The sequence below is a fragment of the Zootoca vivipara genome, chromosome 2, assembly GCF_965207765.1.
Source record: "Zootoca vivipara chromosome 2, rZooViv2.hap1.1, whole genome shotgun sequence".
Lineage (NCBI taxonomy): Eukaryota > Metazoa > Chordata > Lepidosauria > Squamata > Lacertidae > Zootoca > Zootoca vivipara.
In genome coordinates this window covers 32,435,637-32,458,035 of record NC_142584.1, presented here as the reverse complement: position 1 = coordinate 32,458,035, position 22,399 = coordinate 32,435,637, and the positions used below count along the sequence as shown (strand labels likewise).

Genomic DNA, 22,399 nt, shown 5'->3' with positions numbered 1-22,399 from the left:
TCTGGGTTATTGTCAAGTTGTTCTTCCTGGTGCTGAACATGAATACCTGAATGCACAACATGAAAAAGGAAGGAGGAAGACACTTTCCCTTCTTACAAAGGAGGATCTGAAGGGTCAGCAGATGCTGGTCATTCTCATCCACATGGTGACTGAAGCTGCAAGTCCAGACACACTTACCAGGGAATAAATCCCTTAGAACACATATTGGGAATTACTTCTCGGTAACCATGTTTCGGATTGTGGTGTGAGAAGAGATTATTTAATTTGGAGCAAAATACCTTCATTTGTGTGGCATTATGAGGATATTCCTATGTGTTCAATGATGTTTAAAAGAGAGGGTGCCAGCTCATTAGCTGTTGGATTGGATGATCTAAAGAGGGGTAGAATACCTGATTGTGTTGCAGATTGGCACTTATTCCATAATAAAAGGTGATTATTCAGATGCAGGAACAAACCACTGCTGCTTTTCCATCTAATTCCAGGAAAGGAACTCCCTTTGGAGACACCAGTAAGACAAGTAAGATTCAAACTCCAGTTAAACTGCCAAGGAAATGAACCTTGCCAGCATACCTCCCATCTGTGATTATGTTGTTGTTGTTTTCTAATCAATTGTATAAATGAACCTGCCTCTACAGAGTTGCTTTCCAAGAATGCTGTTTGACCTTCACTAACCTTGAAATAGCAAATGATAGAAGCATTTCATGTTTGGGCTACCAAATGTGGTGCACTGAACTGCACTTCCTCTTGGTGTCTGAGAGAGAGTACTGTTTGGTGCTCTGACGAAGGGGAAAGCTTCTTGTTGCACATCTTACTTCTGCCGTCATCTCTTAGTTCATTTCTCTGCCAGTTTGATTTAGACTTGTGTTGATGCCCCTTCCCCACCCAACTCTTTGAACCTCTGTTCACCTCTGTACAGTGGAACCTCTGTTTACGAACGCAATCTGTTGCACGGAGGCGACGCCGTGGAACCCGGATGTAAACACTTCCGGGTCTGCGGAGTTCGTAAATGGAGGCATTCATAAACAGAGGTTCCACTGTAGAATACTCTATATTTGGAAATCTGATACTTGCCTTTGCTCAGTGCTAATAAGTCCAGTTGTCTGCTGATGTTCCTTTCCTTTTCCTGTTGGGTTTGGTGTGGAAGAAACAGGTTTGAAGCCATGCTTGGTGCTATGGAAGTGAAAGGGACCACTCATCCTTAAGCTGCCCCATCTTACATCCTGTCCACTCTCTTCCCACTTCCCTTTGCACACAGGGTTTTCTGTGCAAGGGACCTGTGGAGCAGAGCAGGGTGAAATTTCTATAGCCCCTTACCTCTTTCCTTTATGTCTGAAGAGCAGCTAAACAGCTCTCCTGCCTCCTTTCAACCATGGGATAGCAGAAATGGGAGAGACAGTCCCTACCTGTGTATTGCTATATAGGGAAAGCATCTAAATCCATTGCTGCATCTAAGCACTTTATGGATTGATTTTACAGCACCTGCAGCCTTTTTCCCAGGACATGAAGAAATCCTCCCCATTCCTACGCACCCTCCGGTAGGTAGGAGGGTTTTTTTTTTAGTACTTATTGAGGAACGGAAGTGGGAGGGATAGATGAATAAATGTATTTAACAAGCACTCGTCTAGCAGTTCATACAGACGCTATAACAGTTCCTGAACTTTCTTTTCTTATTGTACATGTATTTAAATAGAAACTGAACTTAGCCCAGAAGGCTGCATAATCCATTAACCAGAGTGCATTGGTTTCTGGAGTGACCACATCCCCTGTTCCAAGATTACCTTTGTGCACTTTATGGGTCTGGTGTTCTCTTTCCAGCTGCGGGGATAAATTGGAGGCTCTCGTACTCCCATAAACCCACTGGATTGAGAAGGGATCCCAACTGTCACCAGTTGATCCCAACTGGCACTTGCAAAGTTTTCCTGATTTAAAGCATTCTCCTTAGATAAACATACTGGAAGGGAGATTCTACATTTCCACATTATATACAGTGGTTCCTCTAGTTGCGGACATGATCCATTCTGGGGTGCCGATCGCACCCCGAAAAGTCCGCAACTAGAGCAGTGCTTCTGCACAAGCACGGAGCGTGCCACGTTCGCAAGCCAAAAAGATGCAACATGAACCTAATGCAACACGAGGTATGACTATACAGCACTCTCAAACTAATTTCCATAAGTGCGGGGTTCCTCAAAAGGGGAAATAACTCCCCATATTTGTATGTTTCTATATCAGGAGATGTCTCTCCAACAAGTTGTTTTCTTCTATAGCAGATCAGACTCGTGCATGACTGCCGGATGGCATGATCTGTGGATACCGCAGCACTCTTTCACGAGTGATGCTAAGAACAGTATTCAAACTTCTCCCTCTTTGCAAGTTGAATGATAAGAGCAGTGCAGGACAGAATGTTCATTTCATTTTACAGTGGTTCTTTCATGTGCTCTCTGCCACAGGGATGGGGCACTTGTGGCCATACTTTGCTGATGGGCTCAGACCCCATCAGTCAGCAATGGCCAGGGATGATGGAAGTCCCACAACATCTGGGGAGGGCAAAGGCTTCCCCACCCCAGTTCCATCGCATTCACAACATATGGGGACGCAGTGAAGCCTGCGAAACATTATTCCCTTCCCGTGTGAAAACGGCCTCCTGTATCTTCTCTCTCAACTCCTCTGCCCCTTCCCAGCTCCTGCACTTGGAACCCCACATGCTGAGCTCACCTAATAGCAGCGAGTATGAAAAAAGGCTGGTGGGTCTGCAAGCACAGCTGCGAGAAAGCCTGGCAAGCTATCAGGCAGAGCTCCTGGGTGCTCAAACTCGCACTGCTGAGCTAGAAGGTCAGGTAAGTTAATTGTGCTTAAGGCATGAAATAGAAACAGCTGCTTTTTGCATCCTGTTATTTTAATGGAAGCACCACGCTATGCATTAACAGCATAGCTAAAACAGCATCAACCACTGCGAGTGGAGGAGGTTTCAGTAGACTTGAGGGAATCCCAAGGTTTGCAGAAGTACAGAATGCAATAAGAGCCCTGCTGGATAAGGCCAAAGGCCTATCTAGTACAGCATCTGGTTCTCCCAGTGACTGCCAGAGGCTTATGAATCAGAATTGTAGAATTGGAAGGGACCCCGAGGGTCATCCAGTCCAACCCCCTGCAATGCAGGATTCTCAACTAAAGCTTCCATGGCACATGGCCATCCAACTGGGACTCTCCCCAATTGAGACTCCCTGTAACCAGCATTCAGACAGTGGATGTAGATCATAGCCCTCATGCAGTGGCGGAGCTGCATGCTCCGGCACCCGGGAGCGGAGAGCAGACGGGCGTGGCTGATGCGCGTCCCAGGGGGCATGGCGCGTGTCGGGGCGGCCGTGATGGTACCCCCCCTCCCTGATGGTGCCGGGGGTGGTGCGCTCCCCTGCCCCCCCTTCCTCCACCAGTGCCCTTGTGGGTAGTTCCCTTTTATAACTTAAGCCCGCGTTAATTTCCCTGATCTTCTAAAGTAGGCATAGGCAAACTCGGCCCTCCAGATGTTTTGGGACTACAACTCCCATCATCCCTGACCACTGGTCCTGTTAGGTAGGGATGATGGGAGTTGTAGTCCCAAAACATCTGGAGGGCCGAGTTTGCCTATGCCTTTTCTAAAGTCATTGTGGGAGACTATGCCATGGTTCAGCTGTATGCATAGTGAGAAGAAATTCTTCATTTTAACTGTCCTTAATCACCCAGTGTTCAGCTTCCTTGAATGACCCTGGGTTCTAGTATTATGAGCAAAATCTTTGGGGTGTGGAAGCTCTAAGCTGTGTAAGGAGACCTAAAGCACCTCAATGAAGACTGAGCATGCTCCGTGGGCATATAATGTTGATTGACTCTTAGGGATGGAAAATAGGAATGGAATATGCTGGAAAAGGGCATGACCAGCTGGCTAGAAATCTGAACAAGAGGACTCTACACTGCAACATTTTGTTGCAGACCCAATATGTCATAAATGTGCATGGATAGTGAGTGTTGATAAACATGGCCTTACTCTGCTGTAGAAACCATGTATGTGTAAGCAGCTGAGGGCATGTGAGTCACAGAAATGACTGCTTAGTCACATTATTTAACAGTAAACATTCTTATTATGGTCAAATTGCTTTCTCTCTCTCCTCTGTACCTCCAAGGCTTCCCTACATTAAATCTGAAGCAATGCTCCTGTGTTGATGCAACGTGTGAGTGGCTCCAAACCAAGCAGCTGTACCCTGTTTACGGATATTCATAAGTAAACTGTTTCTTTTAAAATACATTTAGGTCAGGCGGCTGGAGCTGGAGAAGAATCAGCAAAAACTGCTGTTGGAAAGTTTACAGCAGCGCCATCAAGAAGACTTGGAGCTCATCGAGAATGCTCACAGGTATTGGCAGCCGTGGGACGAGTAGAGCAGAAAGCAGGAAGACCAACAGTAGGTGGCGCTAGAACCAATGGCAGGCGGGAGAGGCAAGAGGGTGGTGGTTGGCTGAGAGCAGACTGATCTTGGTGGGGCAGCGCTCCATTCGCCTTAAAGAACCAACCTCCACGGGGCATTGGTTGTTCTGAATGCACAAACGCATCCTAGAGCACCTGCCCCAAGGATCCATATGAAACAGGAACTACCGAAACTTACTCATAGGCACATCTTCCCACAGGGACTTGCACAGGTACTTATTCCTACGTATACCAGGAGCATTTACTCTTCTTGCCTCTTTCCAAATGATTAGGCCCACTGTGAAGAGTGTTTCCATCCCTTCCCTGAGCGCACATACAGTATCTTTCTTGCCAGTCACAGCCTGTTTGAGCAAGAGAGCTAGAGGATTTTGCTACAATCACAGTTCTACCACCGGAACACATCTTCATCTAACCTCCCCACAGACGAATCGAAATGAATGCTTATTGAATAGGCAAAGTTGTGGGATCTCTCTGCAAACAGATCAGGATTGGGTGCTCAGTAAATAGGTTGTGTGGAAGCTCCCGATGTTTCAAAGCAACCAAAAAAGCATATCATAAAAGGTTAAAAGCATACAGCATAAGAAACATACAACAGCAAATAAAAACCACTTTTAGAAGATGAGGTTATTGGTGCTACAATGAAATGTATATGGAAAACAAGAGAGAGATGCTGATGTGAGAAGCTCAGTTTTCAAACTACTAATACAGGCAAATGTCATAAGCCAGTCACTAGACCCCTAAAGCAGTTCATTAATTACAGACCGACAGGCAGACATCATTTTATTTGTATGCCACCTTTCCCTAGTTAAAAACCATGCTCAAGGCAGCTTCCAACAAGAAAAGAATTACATAATTACAAATATAACAATAATAGTCATAAGCAATTAATAACACACATCAAAAAGTACACAACCAAATTAGCAATTTCCACATTAAAGCATAAGATAGAAAAACTAAAGATACAAAAAATTAAGATAAATAACAGCGACAACCCCCCCCCCTTGAAATACCAGTGAGTGAACAATTACACAAGAATATCCTACATTGCTTTTTTCAACCCAAACACACTTGGGAACCCGTGTGGTGGTGTTTTCCCTCCCGGCATAGGAACCGTGTAAAGATGATTGAGGACTCGTACCACCAACGTGAGGAGCGCCTCCGGCAAGAGAACCAAGAGCTGGCGGGTCGATACTTATCTTGCTGCCAGAATGCAGAGGAGGCCAAATCGGAGTTGCTGGCCCAACACCAGCACCGGCTGACAGAGCTAGAGCAGGAGAAGGCCAAGGATATCGATCGGCTACGGGAGCTTCAGCGGTATGTGGTGAGGGAGGTTCAAAGGGGTTTGGGTGGTTTTCCAAAAGCCCAAGCCAGACAGTCCATCCCGTTCCTTTCCCTTTGACAAATGCTCGAACTTCAGTCCTTCCAACATTTGGCCACGCTTTCTGTGCGACCTGAAGGCTTGCCTTATTTGTGGAAAGATATAAAGATCTTGAGAGAGAGAGAGAGAGAGAGAGAGAGAGAGAGAGAGAGAGAGAGAGAGAGCGCACAATTTAGATTGGCGCAAACTCTGAAGTGAGATTCACTCCAAGAACCTGTTTTTTTTACTCCAGTTTCCCAGCAAGCATGGGTCTAGTGTCTTTTTCCCTCCCCAAAGGATGTCTATTCTGGAAATGCGCAAAGACCACGAAGAGCAACTGCAACGTTTGAAACAGCTGAAGGCTCAGGAGATTGACGCAGTGACCAGCGCCACCTCTTACACCAGGTAACACCTGCTGCTCACCTGCGATCTCAAATTGTCTGTGGTGCTCAAAGGGTATCTAGTCTTTCAGCAGCAGTCACCAAAAGGGAGATGCTTGAATACAGGTAGTCAGAGACAGAGCTGCCGGACATATAGGAATTCTCATATACACATGACGATTGAGAGCCTCTCTTTACAAGGAAGGATACCTGCTCCAGTCTGGTACACAAATCCAGGTGTTCAGGGTTAGGGGGAGAATATGATCAATGTCTGCAGAAGGTGTGGGTGTCCTCTGCTCTCCTACTGGCCAATGGCCCCATTGGGAGTGGTTCTACTTTGCAGATGAGCATTAACATCAGCCACAGGGAGCGGTGGTGGAGGCTTCCTTCCCTCCTTTGCCAAGATAAGCCTTCCCCAACCTGGTGCCTTTCAGTATTGCTGGACTCCCAAGCCACGTTAGCCCCCAGCCAGCATGGCCCAATGGTCAGGAATGATGGATGCTGAAGTCCAACATCATCTAGTGCAGTGTTTCTCAACCTTTTTTGGGCCATGGCACACTTGTTCCATGAAAAAAATCACGAGGCACACCACCATTAAAAAAGTTAAAAAAATTAACTCTGTGCCGCCCTATATTATAATTATGACTGTAAGAAACACTTGCCAAATATTGCTTTCCGGCGGGTCAGCGCTGCCGAGTTCTTAAAAGTATCTTACCCTGTGCGTGTTCTCGGACTTGTGAGAGGACGATTTGGTCTTCATGCCTCCGTGAATTAGCAACAAACTACCTTTTGAATGATGGAGATTGAATATTTTAAAAGTAGCTACTTGAAGTCCGCTCGATTTTCCAAAAAAGAGACACACGTGCGGCACTATTAGCTGCTAGGGGCTGCCATCTTGGCTAAAAAGGATTCTGGGATGATCCTGTCACGTGAGGCATGGGGAAAATGGAAATAATGAAAGCTGATTGGTCTGTGGAAACTAGAAGGGGCGAAGAAATAGGACGCCCAGGGAGGTGGAGTTTGCAGCTGCAAAATCGCCCTTCTTGTCGCCGCACGTCGCCGCACACTAGTGTGCCGCGGAACAGCGGTTGAGAAACGCTGATCTAGTGGGTACCAGATTGAGGGAGACTGGCCTAGGTGAACCGTAGGCTGCTTTGAAAAGGGAATGAACCCTCCACGTGTTGAAACGGGATAAGATGTGAGAGATGCAATGGTATCTTTGGGGGTGCTGCTACCTAAGGAAAAAAGGGCAATTCAGAAGGAATTGTGGTTTTCTGAGGCTGTTTCCAGTAACAAAGTGGCTTAACAGTGCCGATGTGGGAGAAACGGGTTCATGTGGATGTTGGAGGCCACACGCCCCAAACACACACAAGTTCTGAGCAAGACCTGAGAATTTTGAGGCACTGGCGCAAGGATCTTAAAGTGATAAATCTGGAAAAAAACTAGTTTTGTTATTGTTAAATTGCTTCAGGATCTTTCATGGGAAAGGAAGTGGTCTTCATAAATGAATGAATAAATAAAATGCTGGCCAGAAATGCAGCCTGCCTATCCAGGGCAAAAAAAGGCCAACACTCCTCCGCTCTAAATTTGCGCCCTGTATGACCAAGTAGCCAAAACGTGTTTAGCCCGCCTCCAGTAGAAGCAACATCTAAGCCCCACTAGTGCATAAGAAGCTTTCTAGCTCATGTTCTTTGTGTCAATGGTAAACAAAAGGATGCATTGTACTAGGCAACTTGGCGCTCACGTTGCTTTTCCCCCAGGTCTTTGAATGGTGTCATAAGTCAGATGGAGAAGTTCTCCGGCAACCTGAATGACCTTGCTAACAAAGTGGAGGCCACTCACCACACCACATCCCAAGGACTTGAGATTGGGTCTCGCCAACGGGATGAACAACTCAGGGGTACGTGCCTTCTCCGACACTAGGGACCTAAATGTCACTTCCACAGGACTTCCTCTTTCACTGGGGCACTTCTAATTTAGGAATTTGAGATTTTGAATCAGCTTCAGCAGATTCTCCTGCAGGGCCATGAAACAAGCATACAATCGGCACAGAAGGATTTCTAAAACTTTCCTGTCACAGGGGCGTTAGCGGCTACTCTAGAGTAACGACTCTTCCACGCGTTGCCTTTTCATGATTTTATTGGTGCTGAGTATTTACAGTGCAGAGCAGTGCTATGTACATGTTGTCAGTTAGGAGTCAGAACCTCCAAATGGATGTTCACGCGTTTTCTTCCAGCAAAATAATCTCGGGATACTGAATCTCCGCCCCTGCCGTTTCCGGCGCAATTCTGGGGTAGGTGGGATGGGCCTTCCCCCCTTGCCTCCCACTTCCCGTCTCCCGCTGGGCACGGGCTCCGCTACCTTGCCTGAGCCTCGGACCCCACTTCCTGAGTCACCGCTTGAGCTATCCCCTTCCCCGCTGCTGCTGGCGCTGGGCGATGAGCTGGTGTGCAGAATGGGAGGGACCTGCCTGTATCTCTTGTCCCTCACATTTCCCTTTTGTGTCTTACAAAGGCAAATAAAATGTGATGGAGGCTGTTGTCTGGGGGTGCCTCATCTTCCACTTCATTTGTGTGAGGTAAAAATACAAATTTCTTAGAAATTAGTAGGGATAAGCTGGTTAGCACCATTTATGCAGTCTAAAACTATTGGCATCAGCGGGGAGGGTTGATTCAAACAAAGAGATAGGCCTCTATACTATTGGAGCCTTGCAAAGTGTCAGTAATTCTTTTTTCCTCCCTTCTGAAGTTCTGGAAGAACGTCTGATCCGGCAGCAGAGAGACATGGAAGATGAACGCAGCCGACTGCAAGAGGTCATCTCTAAGATGGAGGGCAGGCTAAATGAGCAGACTCGCCTTCTGGAGCAGGTGAGCTATTGCTGGAATGGCAGACATTTATTGTAGCAAGAAGTTGTGACTTCGCAACTTTAAAGGGTGAACTGTTTTTCCTCTCCAGCTCCTCCTCAAATAACATGCTTGTTTTAAGGTGGCTTGAGTTATCCACTGGATTCCTGAGCCCTTTTCAACTACATTTATTTACTAGCGTCATGGAAACTATGTGGCCCACCAAATAAATGTTGCCTCACAGCCTCGCTCAGGCTGCTACTACTTACAGGGCGAAGCATGGATTAGAGTGCACAGAAGGGACAAGTGAATATCAGATTTAGCAAGCAGAATTTTACTGAGGGAACCGACAACCTCCGTTAACACGAGTTTCTTAAGATCGTAACTGTACATAAAATGGTAAAGAGTGGACATATTTCTTGATTCAGAATGACATGTTGAGATCAGAGCAATGGTTCTGATCCAATTTGCTGTTTATGAAAAAGCTCCTGGTAAACTGATTCAGAATAAAATACCTGTATTAGCATAGAATTAGGAAAAGGTTTCACAAATGTGCATTGAAAGAGTGGAGGAAATTATTTTACCCACTGTCATTATGTTAGCAAAAGGGATTTTGAAATTTGTATCATGGTTAATTTAATGACATGTCTCTAAAGTGGGGATGGCATGGAGAACGTAGTCCTTCAGGTGCTGAACACCTATCATCCCCAGCTCTGGGCAGTGGTCAGGACTGATGGGAATTCAACAGCATCTGGATGGCCACAGGTTCCCCATTCCCAATTTGAAACTTTGACCGTGGCTCTAAGCCATGTTTATTCTTCCGGAACTGTTCAGAGGGGCTTGCCCCCCCCCCCATGAGTTAACAGAAGAAAATAAGAAAAAGCAAATTGTTCACTGATCAGGGGTTAAGGATTGCCCCATTTTCAAGACAGGCGAATGCCAATAACAACTTGTCTGCGTACATTAGTTTTCTTACTAAGTGAAGGATTGGGTGTGCTGTGGAATTGCATCAGGTTGATGACACAGCTGTGACTAGAATGACTTTCAGTTGAGCAACACCCACTATTTGCCCTTGCTTGCCTCCTTGCAAGGGCCTGTCCTCAGGTTGTCCTTCTGCTGCTCCACTGAGCCCTGATTTCTTCTTAAAGTAGCCACTGCCACCACCCCGTTGCCCTAGGATTGTATCCAACTAAACTCTACTCAAAGTAGATCCACTGAAATTAACAAACCTAAGTCAGTAATGCCAACTTCATTGGGTTTATTCTGAGTAGGACCAGCATTGGTTGCAACCCTTAGATGTAGGACTCTTTCTGTAATTACCCACATAAAGGTAAAGGACCCCTGGAAGGTTAAGTCCACTCAAAGGCAACTATGGGGTTGCAGCGCTCATCTTGCTTTCAGGCCGAGGGAGTTGGGGTTTGTCCACAGACAGTTTTCCAGGTCATGTGGCCAGCATGACTAAACCGCTTCTGGCACAACGGAACACCGTGATGGAAACCAGAGCGCACGGAAACACCATTTACCTTCCCGCCGCAGCTGTACCTATTTACTTGCACTGGCATGCTTTCAAACTGCTAGGTTGGCAGGAGCTGGGGCAGAGCAACACAGGAGCTCACTCCATCATGGGGATTCAAACCACCAACCTTCTGATCGGCAAGCCCAAGAGGCTCAGCAGTACTCTTTGCACACAGACAAAATAGAGCTCAAGCCCTGAAGCATAAATATTCCTTTAATTAGCAGACAAGCAATCAGTACAGATCTTGTAATTCTACCACCCTGCCTTGGTGTGTCTGCCTTAGCTTTTCGAGCAACTATTCTGTTACAGGTATATTGTTGTCCACTCTGACCTGCTAACCAACTGAGTCTGTCCCTCTCTCAGCTTTCCATTCCCACATGGTCAATCAGCCTCCCCCTTGGACTACTGCTGACACACCCAACTGCATTGCTTTCTTGCCTAATGGTGGGATGAGCAGATTTTGTGTCTTTCTACCTTAGGAACGCTGGAGGGTGACAGCAGAACAATCCAAGGCATCATCTTTGCAACACTCGCTAGAGGAGCAGAGGAGGATCATGACTCAGCAGCTGAGCATGGAGAAAGAAGAGCTAGAGAGGGCAAAGGTTAGAAAGGCCCTTGGTGGTTTTGTTTGTTTGTTTGTTTTGTTAGCAAAGTGATGTTGCCAACACACTGCAAAGTGTGGACTGATCCAGTTGTAAAAATGTAGCAGTCTATACCAACCTGGAAGGTGGAAGGGGAATGTCTATACACCTCTTGCATTTCCTGCTGATCTCGTTTCTAGATACAGTCATACCTCGGTTTAAGTCCGCTGAGGTTTGAGTACTATCAGTTTGAGTACTCTGCAGACACGGAAGTGTTTACTTCCGGGTTCCACGACACGCAGATGTGCAGAAGTGATCTTTGCAGCACGTGCATGTGCAGAAGTGCCCTATCGGTGCTTCGCGAATGCGTGAAAGAGGCGCTCCGTTTGAGTCCTGCTCGGGGAGCGAACGGCTCCCCGGAACGAATTGCATCCGTAAACTGAGGTACCACTGTAGAGGTTCCTCCGTGACAACAAAGAGAATTTTAAAGTGTTGAGTTTCTCCCCCCGCCTAGGCAACTGACTATAAGTTCAAGACACCCATATCAACCTTTAAAAATGCCATTTTGGCATTTGTTGGATTTGACTGTGTTTCTCTTTGTTGCTCCCAGAATGCTTTACTTGACGAGCAGAAGACCGTCATGCAGAAATGTGCCACGGAGCGCCATAAGCTTGCTGCAGAGTGGTCTGAGCTCCACACCCAGCAGAGGCTGAGCAAAGAACGCACAGAGAGGGAGGTGGACCGGGCTCTGCAGATTGACTCTCAAAGAGAAGGGGCCATCATGAGCCTGGCAAAGGTAAAAAAGGGCCGAAGCAGAGCATGCTCAGTTCTGGAGCTTTCTTTCAAGGCTTCGGCCTAGGGCCTAAAGGATATGAAGTGAAAATAAGAGGTGGGAGAATCTGAGAGGATATTTAGGTCGGGGCTTGTGAAGCGTTGCTCTTCAGAATGCAATAACAATAAGGTATGTGTGAGGATCCTGCAACCCTTGAGATGTTGTTGGACTTCAACTCCCTTCAGCCCAACCAACATGGTTACTGTGAGGGACAGGGGATATCGCGAAGTCCCTCCCCTCCTGAGTTCAAGCCCATCCCCGAGCACAGGGGAAAGCAGAGAGAGTTCCGATGCCAGTGGGGAAGCAGGAAGTCGGGTCCGAGGCTCAGGCAAGGTAGAGGAGCCAGGGTCCCAGGTGGGACAGGAAGGGGCGAATAAGGGGGGGAGACCCATCCCCCCAACTCCGGAATTACGCAGAAAGAGGAGGGGAAAGAGGATGGGTCTGCCAAAGCTTTTGTGTTGGAGAAAGACGCGCCAAAAGCCATTCGGAGGTTCTGAAACCGACTGACCACATCACTCCGTGTAAATAGCAATGACTTCAGCACTGTAAATACGCAGCACCAATAAAAGAATAAAATGCAGAGCTGCGTAGCGTCGTTACTCTGAAGTAGCCCACTCCGGCCACTGTGACAGCAACCTCCAAATCCTTTTTTGGGCTACTTTGGAGTTGCCGGGATGAGCGTGTCAGAGGCGGAGAGATGGCGGCAGATCGCGGAGCAAGCCCAGCAAGAACTGCAGCAGCTGTCGCTGCAGGCGCAGGGGGAATTGAAGGCAGCTAAAGAAGAGACTAAGAAGGTCCAGGACGACCGGCTACAACTTGCGGAACAGGTGAGAGCGCTACAGGAAAGAGAGCAGGAATTAAGGGCGGTGGCGGTAGACCTCCAAAACAAGCTGGATGCAGAGAAAAACAAGGCGGGAGGGGCACCCCAAGTCCAAGTGCTGCCAGGAAGGAGAGCCGGGACCCTAGTAAGCAAGTTCAATGGAGACCCGAGGGAATATCAGGGCTTTGAGACTGAGATTGTGTATGCTCTTGAGCTGCACCACGATGAGTTCCCTGATGATGAGCACCGGGTAGCTTTTATTGTGGAGCACCTCACCGGGGCAGCCAGGGAGTGGCTAAGACCGTTAATCGCAACAAAGAATCCTTGCATGAAGAATGTCAAACTTTTTCTAGAAGGTTTGAAAACGATGTATTCGTCCGATAGTCATATGGACCAGACTAAGGAGGAACTTCATAATTTACGCCAAGGAAATATGACAGTTCGCGCGTATTGGGCGAAATTCACCATGCTGGTGCACAGATTGGGGTGGGAACTAGAGTCACCCCCAATGCAAGCGGCGTTCTACTTGGGGTTGCATGAGGAGGTGAAGGATGAGCTCTCGAGAGGTCCAAAGCCCAGTAATATGGATCAGCTGAGCAAAGCGGCTCTGGCGGTGGGGGTGAGACAGGAATCCCGGTGGAGCGACAAGCAAGCAACGCGCGCAAAGCGGGCTTGGTTCCCACGGTCGCAGGAGAAGCCACTCCCCCAACAACCCTTTCAAGCCACGCCTGGGGCCAGCCAGGACCAGGAACCCATGCAGATTGATAGCGCGCGCGCGCGCGGGCTTTTCAAACCCCAGCGGCGCCAAGACGCAAGGAGGGAAGGGGTGGGAATTGCTTTCTCTGCAACTCCCCCCAGCATCTCGTCAGAGACTGCCCACATCGCAGGGAGTGGCAAGGAAAGGCGGGAACGGTTGTGCCCTCCCCCACTGACGCAGTACCACAGCAGGGAAACGGGAAAGCCTGGCTGCAGGAGACAAGGGGCAGCAGCCAGGCACAGTCAGCAGACAACAGCCCCAGCCCACCCACCCGCACAGAGAGGAGCAGAGCCAGCCCACCCCTCCCAGAGCAGGAGTGGTTCTAGAAGTGACGCTCACGCTCCCAAATGGCTATCCCCTGACGGTCCTCGCCCTAATTGACAGTGGTGCCTCAGCCAACTTCTTCTCGAGAAACTTTGCGGAAGAGCACCAGATCCAGCTTCTGCAGCTGGATTTTCCTCTGCACGTGGCAACCATTGACGGCAGAGAGCTGCTGGGTGGGGCCATCACTCATCAAACCCCCCCCATGAGAATGACGGTGGGAAGGCACTCAGAGACACTGGCATTCAACGTCACCACCATCTCAGACCCCCCCATCGTCTTGGGCATGAGCTGGCTGGCGCGCCACGACCCCTCCATCAGTTGGCACCAGAGATGCATCACGTTTGGGTCGGACTTTTGTCTGGAACATTGCATGCAGCACCAACCAGGGGAGGGGCCTCCAATAGCCACGGTGGCCACCATGCACGTCAAAGGGGGTGAGGCGATACCCAAGCCGTACTGGGACCTGCAGGAGGTCTTCAGCGAAGCGGAGTCCGACCACCTACCCCCGCACAGGCCTTTTGACTGCCAGATCAACCTGGTGCCAGGGGCAACTATACCCCCAGCCAAGCTGTACGCCATGTCAGACCAGGAACTGGAGGATCTGCGCGCTTTCATCGACAAGAACCTCAAGCGGGGGTTCATCAGAGAAAGCAAGGCAGCAGGGGGCAGCCCGGTCTTCTGGGTGGACAAGAAAGACACGCAACAGCGCCGTCTTGTGGTGGATTTTAGACGGCTGAATTCAGTGACAGAGCCAGTGGCTTTCCCCATGCCCAGAGTGGATGATCTCCTGACAGCGGCACGCAGGGGCAAGATTTTCACCAAGCTAGACCTGAGGGGGGCGTACAACTTGATCAGGATCCGGGAAGGCGATGAATGGAAAACCACGATGTTCACGCCTCTGGGCTCTTTTGAATATCTGGTGATGCCCTTCGGGTTGCAAGGGGGCTCAGCATGCTTCCAGGCCTTCATGCACCACGTCCTGGGGTCCCTCCTCTTCAGGAAATGCTTGGTCTTCCTGGATGACATCCTTATCTATTCCGATGACCCAGTGCAGCATGTGAAAGATGTCAGGGAGGTGTTGCAGCGCCTGAAGGAGAACCACCTGTATGTGAAGCTGGAGAAGTGCAAGTTTCACACCAAGGAGGGGGACTTCCTGGGCTACAAGCTGTCAGACAAGGGGCTGGCGATGGACAAGGACAAGGTGCAGGCCATCCTGGACTGGCACAGCCCCAGGACGCGCAAAGATGCCCAACGCCTACTAGGCTTCGCCAACTTCTACAGGAAGTTCATCAAGAACTTCTCTCGCGTTACGGCTCCCATCACTGACTGCCTGAGAGGCAAGCAGAAGTTCAGGTGGACACCAGAGGCGCAAGCAGCGTTCGAAAGCCTCAAGAGGGTGTTCGCCTCAGACCAGAACCTGTTCCACGTGGTTCAGGACGCGCCCCTACGCGTGGAGACAGATGCTTCTGATAAAGCTGTGGGCGCCATTTTGTTGCAACTGGACGCCAACAGAGAGTGGAGACCCTGTGCCTTCTTCTCCAGGAAGTTGACCCAGCCAGAGCGAAACTACACGGTGTTTGATCGGGAACTTCTTGCGATCCACGCTGCGTTCCAGCACTGGAGACACTTCCTGGTGGGCGCCAAGCACCCCATCCAGGTGTGCACGGACCACAAAAACCTGGAGTTCTGGAGAACTGCCAGGGTGCTCAACCAGCGGCAGATACGGTGGGCAGAGTTCTTCTCGAACTTCAACTTCTCCATACACTACATCCCGGGAGAGCAGAATGTCAGGGCGGATGCCCTCTCCCGCAAGCCAGAGTACATGGAGGAGGAGGCGCCACCGGCACCCAGGCACATTTTCCCCCCGTCAGCATGGTCCTGCGGAGCAGCAGTGGTGAGCGAGGCAGAACTCACAGCACTGACGGCAGCGGATGAATTTGCCAACCGCATCTTCAGAGAACTGAGAGGGGGGGGAGCAGGCAAAAGACTTTGCAGCATGCAGGGGGCTGCTTTTCTACAAGGGTGCACTGTACCTGCCCACCACCCAGCTTAGACGTACGGTCCTCAAGCAGATGCACGACAACCCAACGGCGGGTCATTTTGGGAGGGACAAAACCGCTCACCTAGTCATGAGACACTTCTGGTGGCCAGGGGTGCGGGAAGATGTTCGAGACTATGTACGGGGCTGTGACACCTGCCAGCGGGCAAAGGTGGTCAGAGCAGCGCCAGCAGGATTGCTGGAGCCCTTAGCCACACCACACAGGCCGTGGGAAGTGGTGTCCATGGACTTCATCACAGATCTGCCTTCTTCCAGGGGCAAGACCGCAGTGTTGGTGGTGGTGGACCTCATGTCCAAAATGTGCCACTTTATACCGTGTGCCAGGGCGGTCTCTGCAGAAGAGACAGCCAAACTGTTTGTTGACCACGTATTCCGACTGCATGGATTACCTTTAAGAGTTATTTCGGATCGTGGCCGCCAATTTCTTTCCAGGTTCTGGCGGCGGCTCATGAACCTCCTGCAGGTGGAGGTCAGCTTGTCGACGGCCAGACACCCGCAGACCAATGGACAGGCGGAGAGGGTCAACGCCATTCTGCAGCAGTACCTGAGATGCTACGTCAGCCAGCGGCAAACGGACTGGGTGGATCGCCTGCCACTGGCAGAATTTGCCTACAACAATGCGGTGCACGTCTCCACAGGGGTGTCGCCCTTTAAGGCCAATTACGGGCGCGACCTCAGATCTTTCCCAGAGAGGGAGGGGGAGGAGGAGGAGGAGGGCCCACAGGCTGAGGATTGGGCAGAGGAACTGGAGACGGTGCACCAGCAGCTCAGAGAACACTTGGAGAGAGCCAAGGAAGCGTACAAGAAGGGGGCAGATCGCCACAGGCGACAGGGGGAGGTCATTAGGGTGGGGGACAAAGTTTGGTTGTCCTCGGAGGGCCTTCCCATCAGAGGGAGGTGCAAAAAGCTGGCGCCCAGAAGGTTGGGCCCCTTCACGGTCACGCAACAGGTCAACCCGGTGGCATACAGGCTGGCACTGCCAGAGGACATGAGGGTGCACCCAGTGTTTCATAGATCGCTGCTGTCGCCGTACAGGGAAAGCAGCAGGCTCCGAGGCAGCGAACAAACCCCTGAGGGACGGGGGGAGAGGGAAGGCAGGGAGCAACTCAATGAGGCCACGGCCATCCTGGACTCAAGGTGGGGGGTGGGGGGCCTGGAGTACCTCATGGCATGGGAGGATGCTCCACCGTCACAGAATGAATGGGTCCCAGCCACTCAGATACAGGAGGAATTCCTGGTAGAAGAATTTCACGCCCTCTTTCCCCATAGACCCAAGCCCTGGCACATGGAAAGGGAGGGGGAGGGGGAGGAAGCACGGGAGAGCAGTTCACCATGGCGCTGGGAAGCGGAGTTTGAGGAACCAGAGGATGAGGTATGGGTGTCACCGAGATCCACCCAGTCAGAGGAAGGAGCAGATTGGCAGAACATTTTAACCCCTACCAGCTCTGACGCCACGGACTTTTTGGGATTCCCGTCCTCCCAGGCGGAAGGGGGGGGCTCGCAGGACTGGGGGAGGTGTTCACACCAACGGGCTCGGAAAGCACTGAGTTCTTAGGCTTCCAGTCGTCACCGACACCTGGGGGGGACCTGGGGAGGGGTGAAGGAGAGCTTGGGAGGGGGGTGGATGTGAGGGACAGGGGATATCGCGAAGTCCCTCCCCTCCTGAGTTCAAGCCCATCCCCGAGCACAGGGGAAAGCAGAGAGAGTTCCGATGCCAGTGGGGAAGCAGGAAGTCGGGTCCGAGGCTCAGGCAAGGTAGAGGAGCCAGGGTCCCAGGTGGGACAGGAAGGGGCGAATAAGGGGGGGAGACCCATCCCCCCAACTCCGGAATTACGCAGAAAGAGGAGGGGAAAGAGGATGGGTCTGCCAAAGCTTTTGTGTTGGAGAAAGACGCGCCAAAAGCCATTCGGAGGTTCTGAAACCGACTGACCACATCACTCCGTGTAAATAGCAATGACTTCAGCACTGTAAATACGCAGCACCAATAAAAGAATAAAATGCAGAGCTGCGTAGCGTCGTTACTCTGAAGTAGCCCACTCCGGCCACTGTGACAGTTACAGTAATATATTATTTCTACTTTGTCTTTCTACCATTATGCGTACACACAAAGAATTAAACAATACAATGTAGGCATGGAAATATAAGATGCAGGAATTAAATTTACTAGAGGATCTTTTCCCGAATAGCCATTGCCTGCTGCCCAAGTATGGGGGCACTGAACTAGATGGAGCTAAGTCATTACAGTATAAGGAGCTGCCTTATATTCCGTTCACAGTAATACAAGATAGCAAATCTTACAGGCCCTTTTTTATTAGGAACGCGCAGACCTGCAAATCAAAGCCAGTGAGCTGAGATCGAGGGAGGAGCAGCTGGCGAGAGATCGGGAGATTCTGGAGCAAGAGAAGCAGGAGCTGAGGCTGGAAAAGGAAAGGGTCAATGCAGCAGCTTTGCATGTCAAGCAGAGGACCGAAGAAATCCATAGCATGAGCAAAGTAAGAAAGCCTCCTTTTCCCCTTTACACATCTAGCTGTGCTAGGAAGGCAGGAGGAGGAGGAAACTGAGTCAGAGCAGAATGTAGGAACCAAACAACAGGTTTGGATTCTGATGGTCTGGTTTCTAGTCCTAGGTGTAACATCAGCATGTGATATTTTGTTCTCTCCGTCGTGGAGATGCTGAAGCACACCACATTGTCCTTGGGTTGAATTCAACAAACTCATTGCATGAATAGAACCACTTCTTGTGCAATGGGACTTCTCCATTCTATCTTTCCACTGTACGCCCCCAAACTCCCCCACACCTCTGCAGGGTTGAGAGTAGATTTTGGTGGGGAGTGGGGGATGCAAAGAGCACATTGGGGGGGGGGAGGGAAAGTTCAATTGCACAATCACAAGTCATTCTGTTCATTCATTGGAGTCAACCTTTTGTGCCGGATTCAACTAAGTTGTTGCAGTCTAGCAGAAGCCAGCACAAGGAGTTCCATTTGCAAAGTGGGATTTCCTCCCCCAGCACCACCTCTGTGTCCTCTGAGATCTGTCCAGGAGGGTTTGGGAACCCCCGGGATAGGAGGAGGAGAGGAAATTATTTTGTGGCGTCCCCTGCTAGCTTGGAAAACAGAATTAAGATCTCACTGCTTGTTGCTCAAGACGGATTTTGTTGTGGTAATATGCACACAGTAACACTGAATGTGTAATAACAAATTGGGTCCTGATTCTTTCTCCTCATGCTGCACAGCTATCCTCTGAGAAATACGAAGAGGGGGAAAGAGCCCTCCTGGAGGCAAGGAAGGTGGAGTCAGAGCATCAGGCCAGGCTGCGTCTTGTGCAGCATCAGATGGAGCGACTCAGGGAGCAGGAGGAGCTGCTGCACCAGGTGATTTCTCTGAAGCTTTTAAACTATTTTGTTGCCTGTGCATCAACATCTTTGTCATTCTCTCTCTCTTCTTTTTAAAATTTTATTAATTAAAACAATCCATACAATCCATCTTATACATTAATTTCAAAGAAAAAACAAACAAAAAATATAATACAATACAACACCCTCCACCATTTCCCCCTCTCTCCCCCCTCTGACTTCCCTCCACCGCCTACTCGACTCCTGTTTCTATCATTGTTTAATTCTGTAAATTCTGTTTTCTATATATTCCTATAATTATATATATCTGCGTGCATTCTATTTTCATATATTTCTATATCCTCTTTATTTCCAAGTTTATCCTCTTATATAACTTCATATCTTTCATTCTAAGCATGAAAGCATACCATCCTTTGAGTGATATTTTTTCATATATTCATCATAGCATTTCCATTCGCTTCTTAACTTTTGTTTTGATTGACTTCTTACTGCTGCTGTCAATTTGGCCATCAGCAAATACTAACTTTGCAGATCCACTTCAGTCTCAGCATTCTTATTAGTAATATTCATAATAATAATACTAATAATTCATAATTATATGTATTAGATTTATTAGTTTAGGACAGCTGTCCTAAACAAAAGATGGAAATGCCACTTTAAAAAAAAACCCACCCTGCCTGTGCAGTGGGGATTCCTCTCCTCTTGCACCCCTCAGGTCTGTTCTTGGACAGCTTTCAGGTGGCTGCACAGAGAGAGGAAGTTCTGCAGAACATGGTGCAAGAGACAATGGCACACACAGGAGGCTTTATTTTGGTGGTAGCTCCTGTGTTCTAGAATGTTCTTCCCCTCTCTCTTGTGAGGTGCATCTGCTGCTAATTATGTGTAGTTTTGTAGGCAGCTCAAGGCACACCTCTTTGCTCAGGCTTATGAAGGGCTGATGTGAAATGATCCACTCCCTCCATTATTTCATACTGATTTGCTGCTGCTTTTATCCCGTTTTGTTTTTGCTTGTAACTTTACACAATGTAACCCACCCTTGGACCACCTTTGGGTGAAGGGGCAATAATAAATCCCATTCAATCAAATAAATAAATTTAGGAGGCACATGGCAAGTTTAAAAAACTCAGTCTGTGCACAGGACACCTACTCAATGTGAGTTTGTTGCCCTGTACCACAGAGCCTCCCACCAGAATGTTTCTTAATTCTCTTTCTCCTTCTCACACTGGACTTTGTCAGGAGCACCTCAGCCTGTCTCAACAGAGGAGGCAGCTTGAACAACTGCGGGTGGGACTTCCAAGCAATCCATTGGTGTTCCAGACCACATCCCAGATGCCGTTGTCAGGAGCTCAGGCCAATGCAATCTCCAGGACACACTGTAAGTAGCTACGCAGCCGCCACCAGTCCCTTCAGGAGTGCTTTTGGTGGGAAGCCTAAGGATAAACCTTGGAGATGTTTGGGACATTATCTGTGAGGGCCTTTGTGTGGAGGCTCGTTACTCTAGCTAAATTTATTTCCTTCCCAGATTTCTCTCTTCCTCTTACGGATCTACCTAAAGCCAACCCTGGAACCTCTCAGGGCCAATCAAGTTCAGGACCAGCAGATCTCTATGCTAAACTGGTGCTGCATAAGATTTCAGCTGATCGGGTAAAAATTAATTCTCTAGCATTTGATCTTCAGTAGACTGGGAACATTACCTCTGCCCTGGGATTGTTGTTTCTGTCCTGATGCTGTTTATACAACTTTCATATTACATATTTATACATAGCTCAGTTTCAGTTCTAACCATTGCATGCTTATTTATAGAAGAGTTCTGTTTAGCTCACAATACAGATGGATTATTATTATTATTATTATTATTATTATTATTATTATTATTAAACAATATTTATATACCACTTGGTTGTAATAAAACCTCTAAGTGGTTTACTCACTAAAGTAAGTTGGTAAATAGGAAGGTAGCACTATGAGTCTGTGACACCCACAGATCCTGTAAGTTTGACCTTTTTTAAAAAACAGGATCATGATTTCTTGGAGGAAGAACAGTTCTTCTTAGAAACCTTGAAGAAAACTTCCTACAATGCTCCATCCCAGTCAGCATGAGAATGGAAGCGTACTGAAGGCATCCCTTCCTGGACTGATGGTTTCTCCTAATAAAGATGGATCTTTATCATTTTGATATTTTTTTTAATGCTTCCAGAGGGCGGTGGTAAATGTAAACATGTAAATGCCAAACCTCACATTAACAGATACTACATTTGTAAAATAAAGCTTTTTAAACTTTCCTGTAACTCCCTGCTTTTGTGAAAAACATAGGGCTCTTTTGGGCTGAAGCTAGACTGGTGACTGGGAGCGGCCGCCGAGACCACATAACACCGGTCTTGAAAGATCTACATTGGCTCCCAGTACATTTCTGAGCACAGTTCAAATTGTTGGTGCTGACCTTTAAAACCCTAAATGGCCTCGGTCCAGTATACCTGAAAGAGCGTCTCCACCCCCATCGTTCTGCCCGGACACTGAGGTCCAGCGCCGAGGGCCTTCTGGTGGTTCCCTCGTTGCGAGAAGCCAAGTTGCAGGGAACCAGGCAGAGGGCCTTCTCGGTAGTGGCGCCCGCCCTGTGGAACGCCCTCCCATCAGATGTCAAAGAGAAAAACAGCTACCAGATTTTTAGAAGACATCTGAAGGCAGCCCTGTTTAGGGAGGCTTTTAGTGTTTAATATATTATTTTATTTTACTTTTCTGTTGGAAGCCGCCCAGAGCGGCTGGGGAAACCCAGCCAGATGGGTGGGGTATAAATACCCTGTTTCTCATATTTTAAGACATACCCATAAAATAAGCCATAGCAGGATTTTTAAGCATTCAAGGAATATAAGCCATACCCCGAAAATAAGACATAGTGATAGGCGCAGCAGCAATGCCGGCCACGGCAGGAGGAGGAGGAAAAAAATAAGACATCCTTTGAAAATAAGCCATAGTGTGTTTTTTAGAGGAAAAAATAAATATAAGACGTGTCTTATAATATGAGAAACACGATAAATAAATAAATAAATTATTATTATTATTATTATTATTATTATTATTATTACTACTACTACTACTATTATTAGGTGCCATTGGAGCTTGATACATTTG

General features: G+C 48.5%; 1 protein-coding gene across 2 annotated transcripts in view; it reads left to right on the top strand.

The window, feature by feature from the left end:
• The window catches only part of FBF1 (Fas binding factor 1), a 35,050-nt gene extending 13,492 nt beyond the window's left edge, over window positions 1-21,558 (top strand). For both annotated transcript variants that reach the window (XM_035104513.3, XM_088661573.1), the window contains exons 16-30: window positions 483-517; window positions 1,477-1,535; window positions 2,679-2,834; window positions 4,279-4,379; window positions 5,558-5,764; window positions 6,105-6,212; window positions 7,948-8,087; window positions 8,936-9,054; window positions 11,026-11,148; window positions 11,738-11,923; window positions 18,235-18,411; window positions 19,151-19,288; window positions 20,507-20,645; window positions 20,793-20,914; window positions 21,287-21,558. In XM_035104513.3, coding sequence (XP_034960404.3) covers window positions 483-517; window positions 1,477-1,535; window positions 2,679-2,834; window positions 4,279-4,379; window positions 5,558-5,764; window positions 6,105-6,212; window positions 7,948-8,087; window positions 8,936-9,054; window positions 11,026-11,148; window positions 11,738-11,923; window positions 18,235-18,411; window positions 19,151-19,288; window positions 20,507-20,645; window positions 20,793-20,914; window positions 21,287-21,370 — 1,894 coding nt within the window. In that variant the 3' untranslated portion in view covers window positions 21,371-21,558. The remainder of the gene's footprint in view (window positions 1-482; window positions 518-1,476; window positions 1,536-2,678; window positions 2,835-4,278; window positions 4,380-5,557; window positions 5,765-6,104; window positions 6,213-7,947; window positions 8,088-8,935; window positions 9,055-11,025; window positions 11,149-11,737; window positions 11,924-18,234; window positions 18,412-19,150; window positions 19,289-20,506; window positions 20,646-20,792; window positions 20,915-21,286) is intronic.
• The last annotated feature ends 841 nt before the right edge of the window (window positions 21,559-22,399 follow it).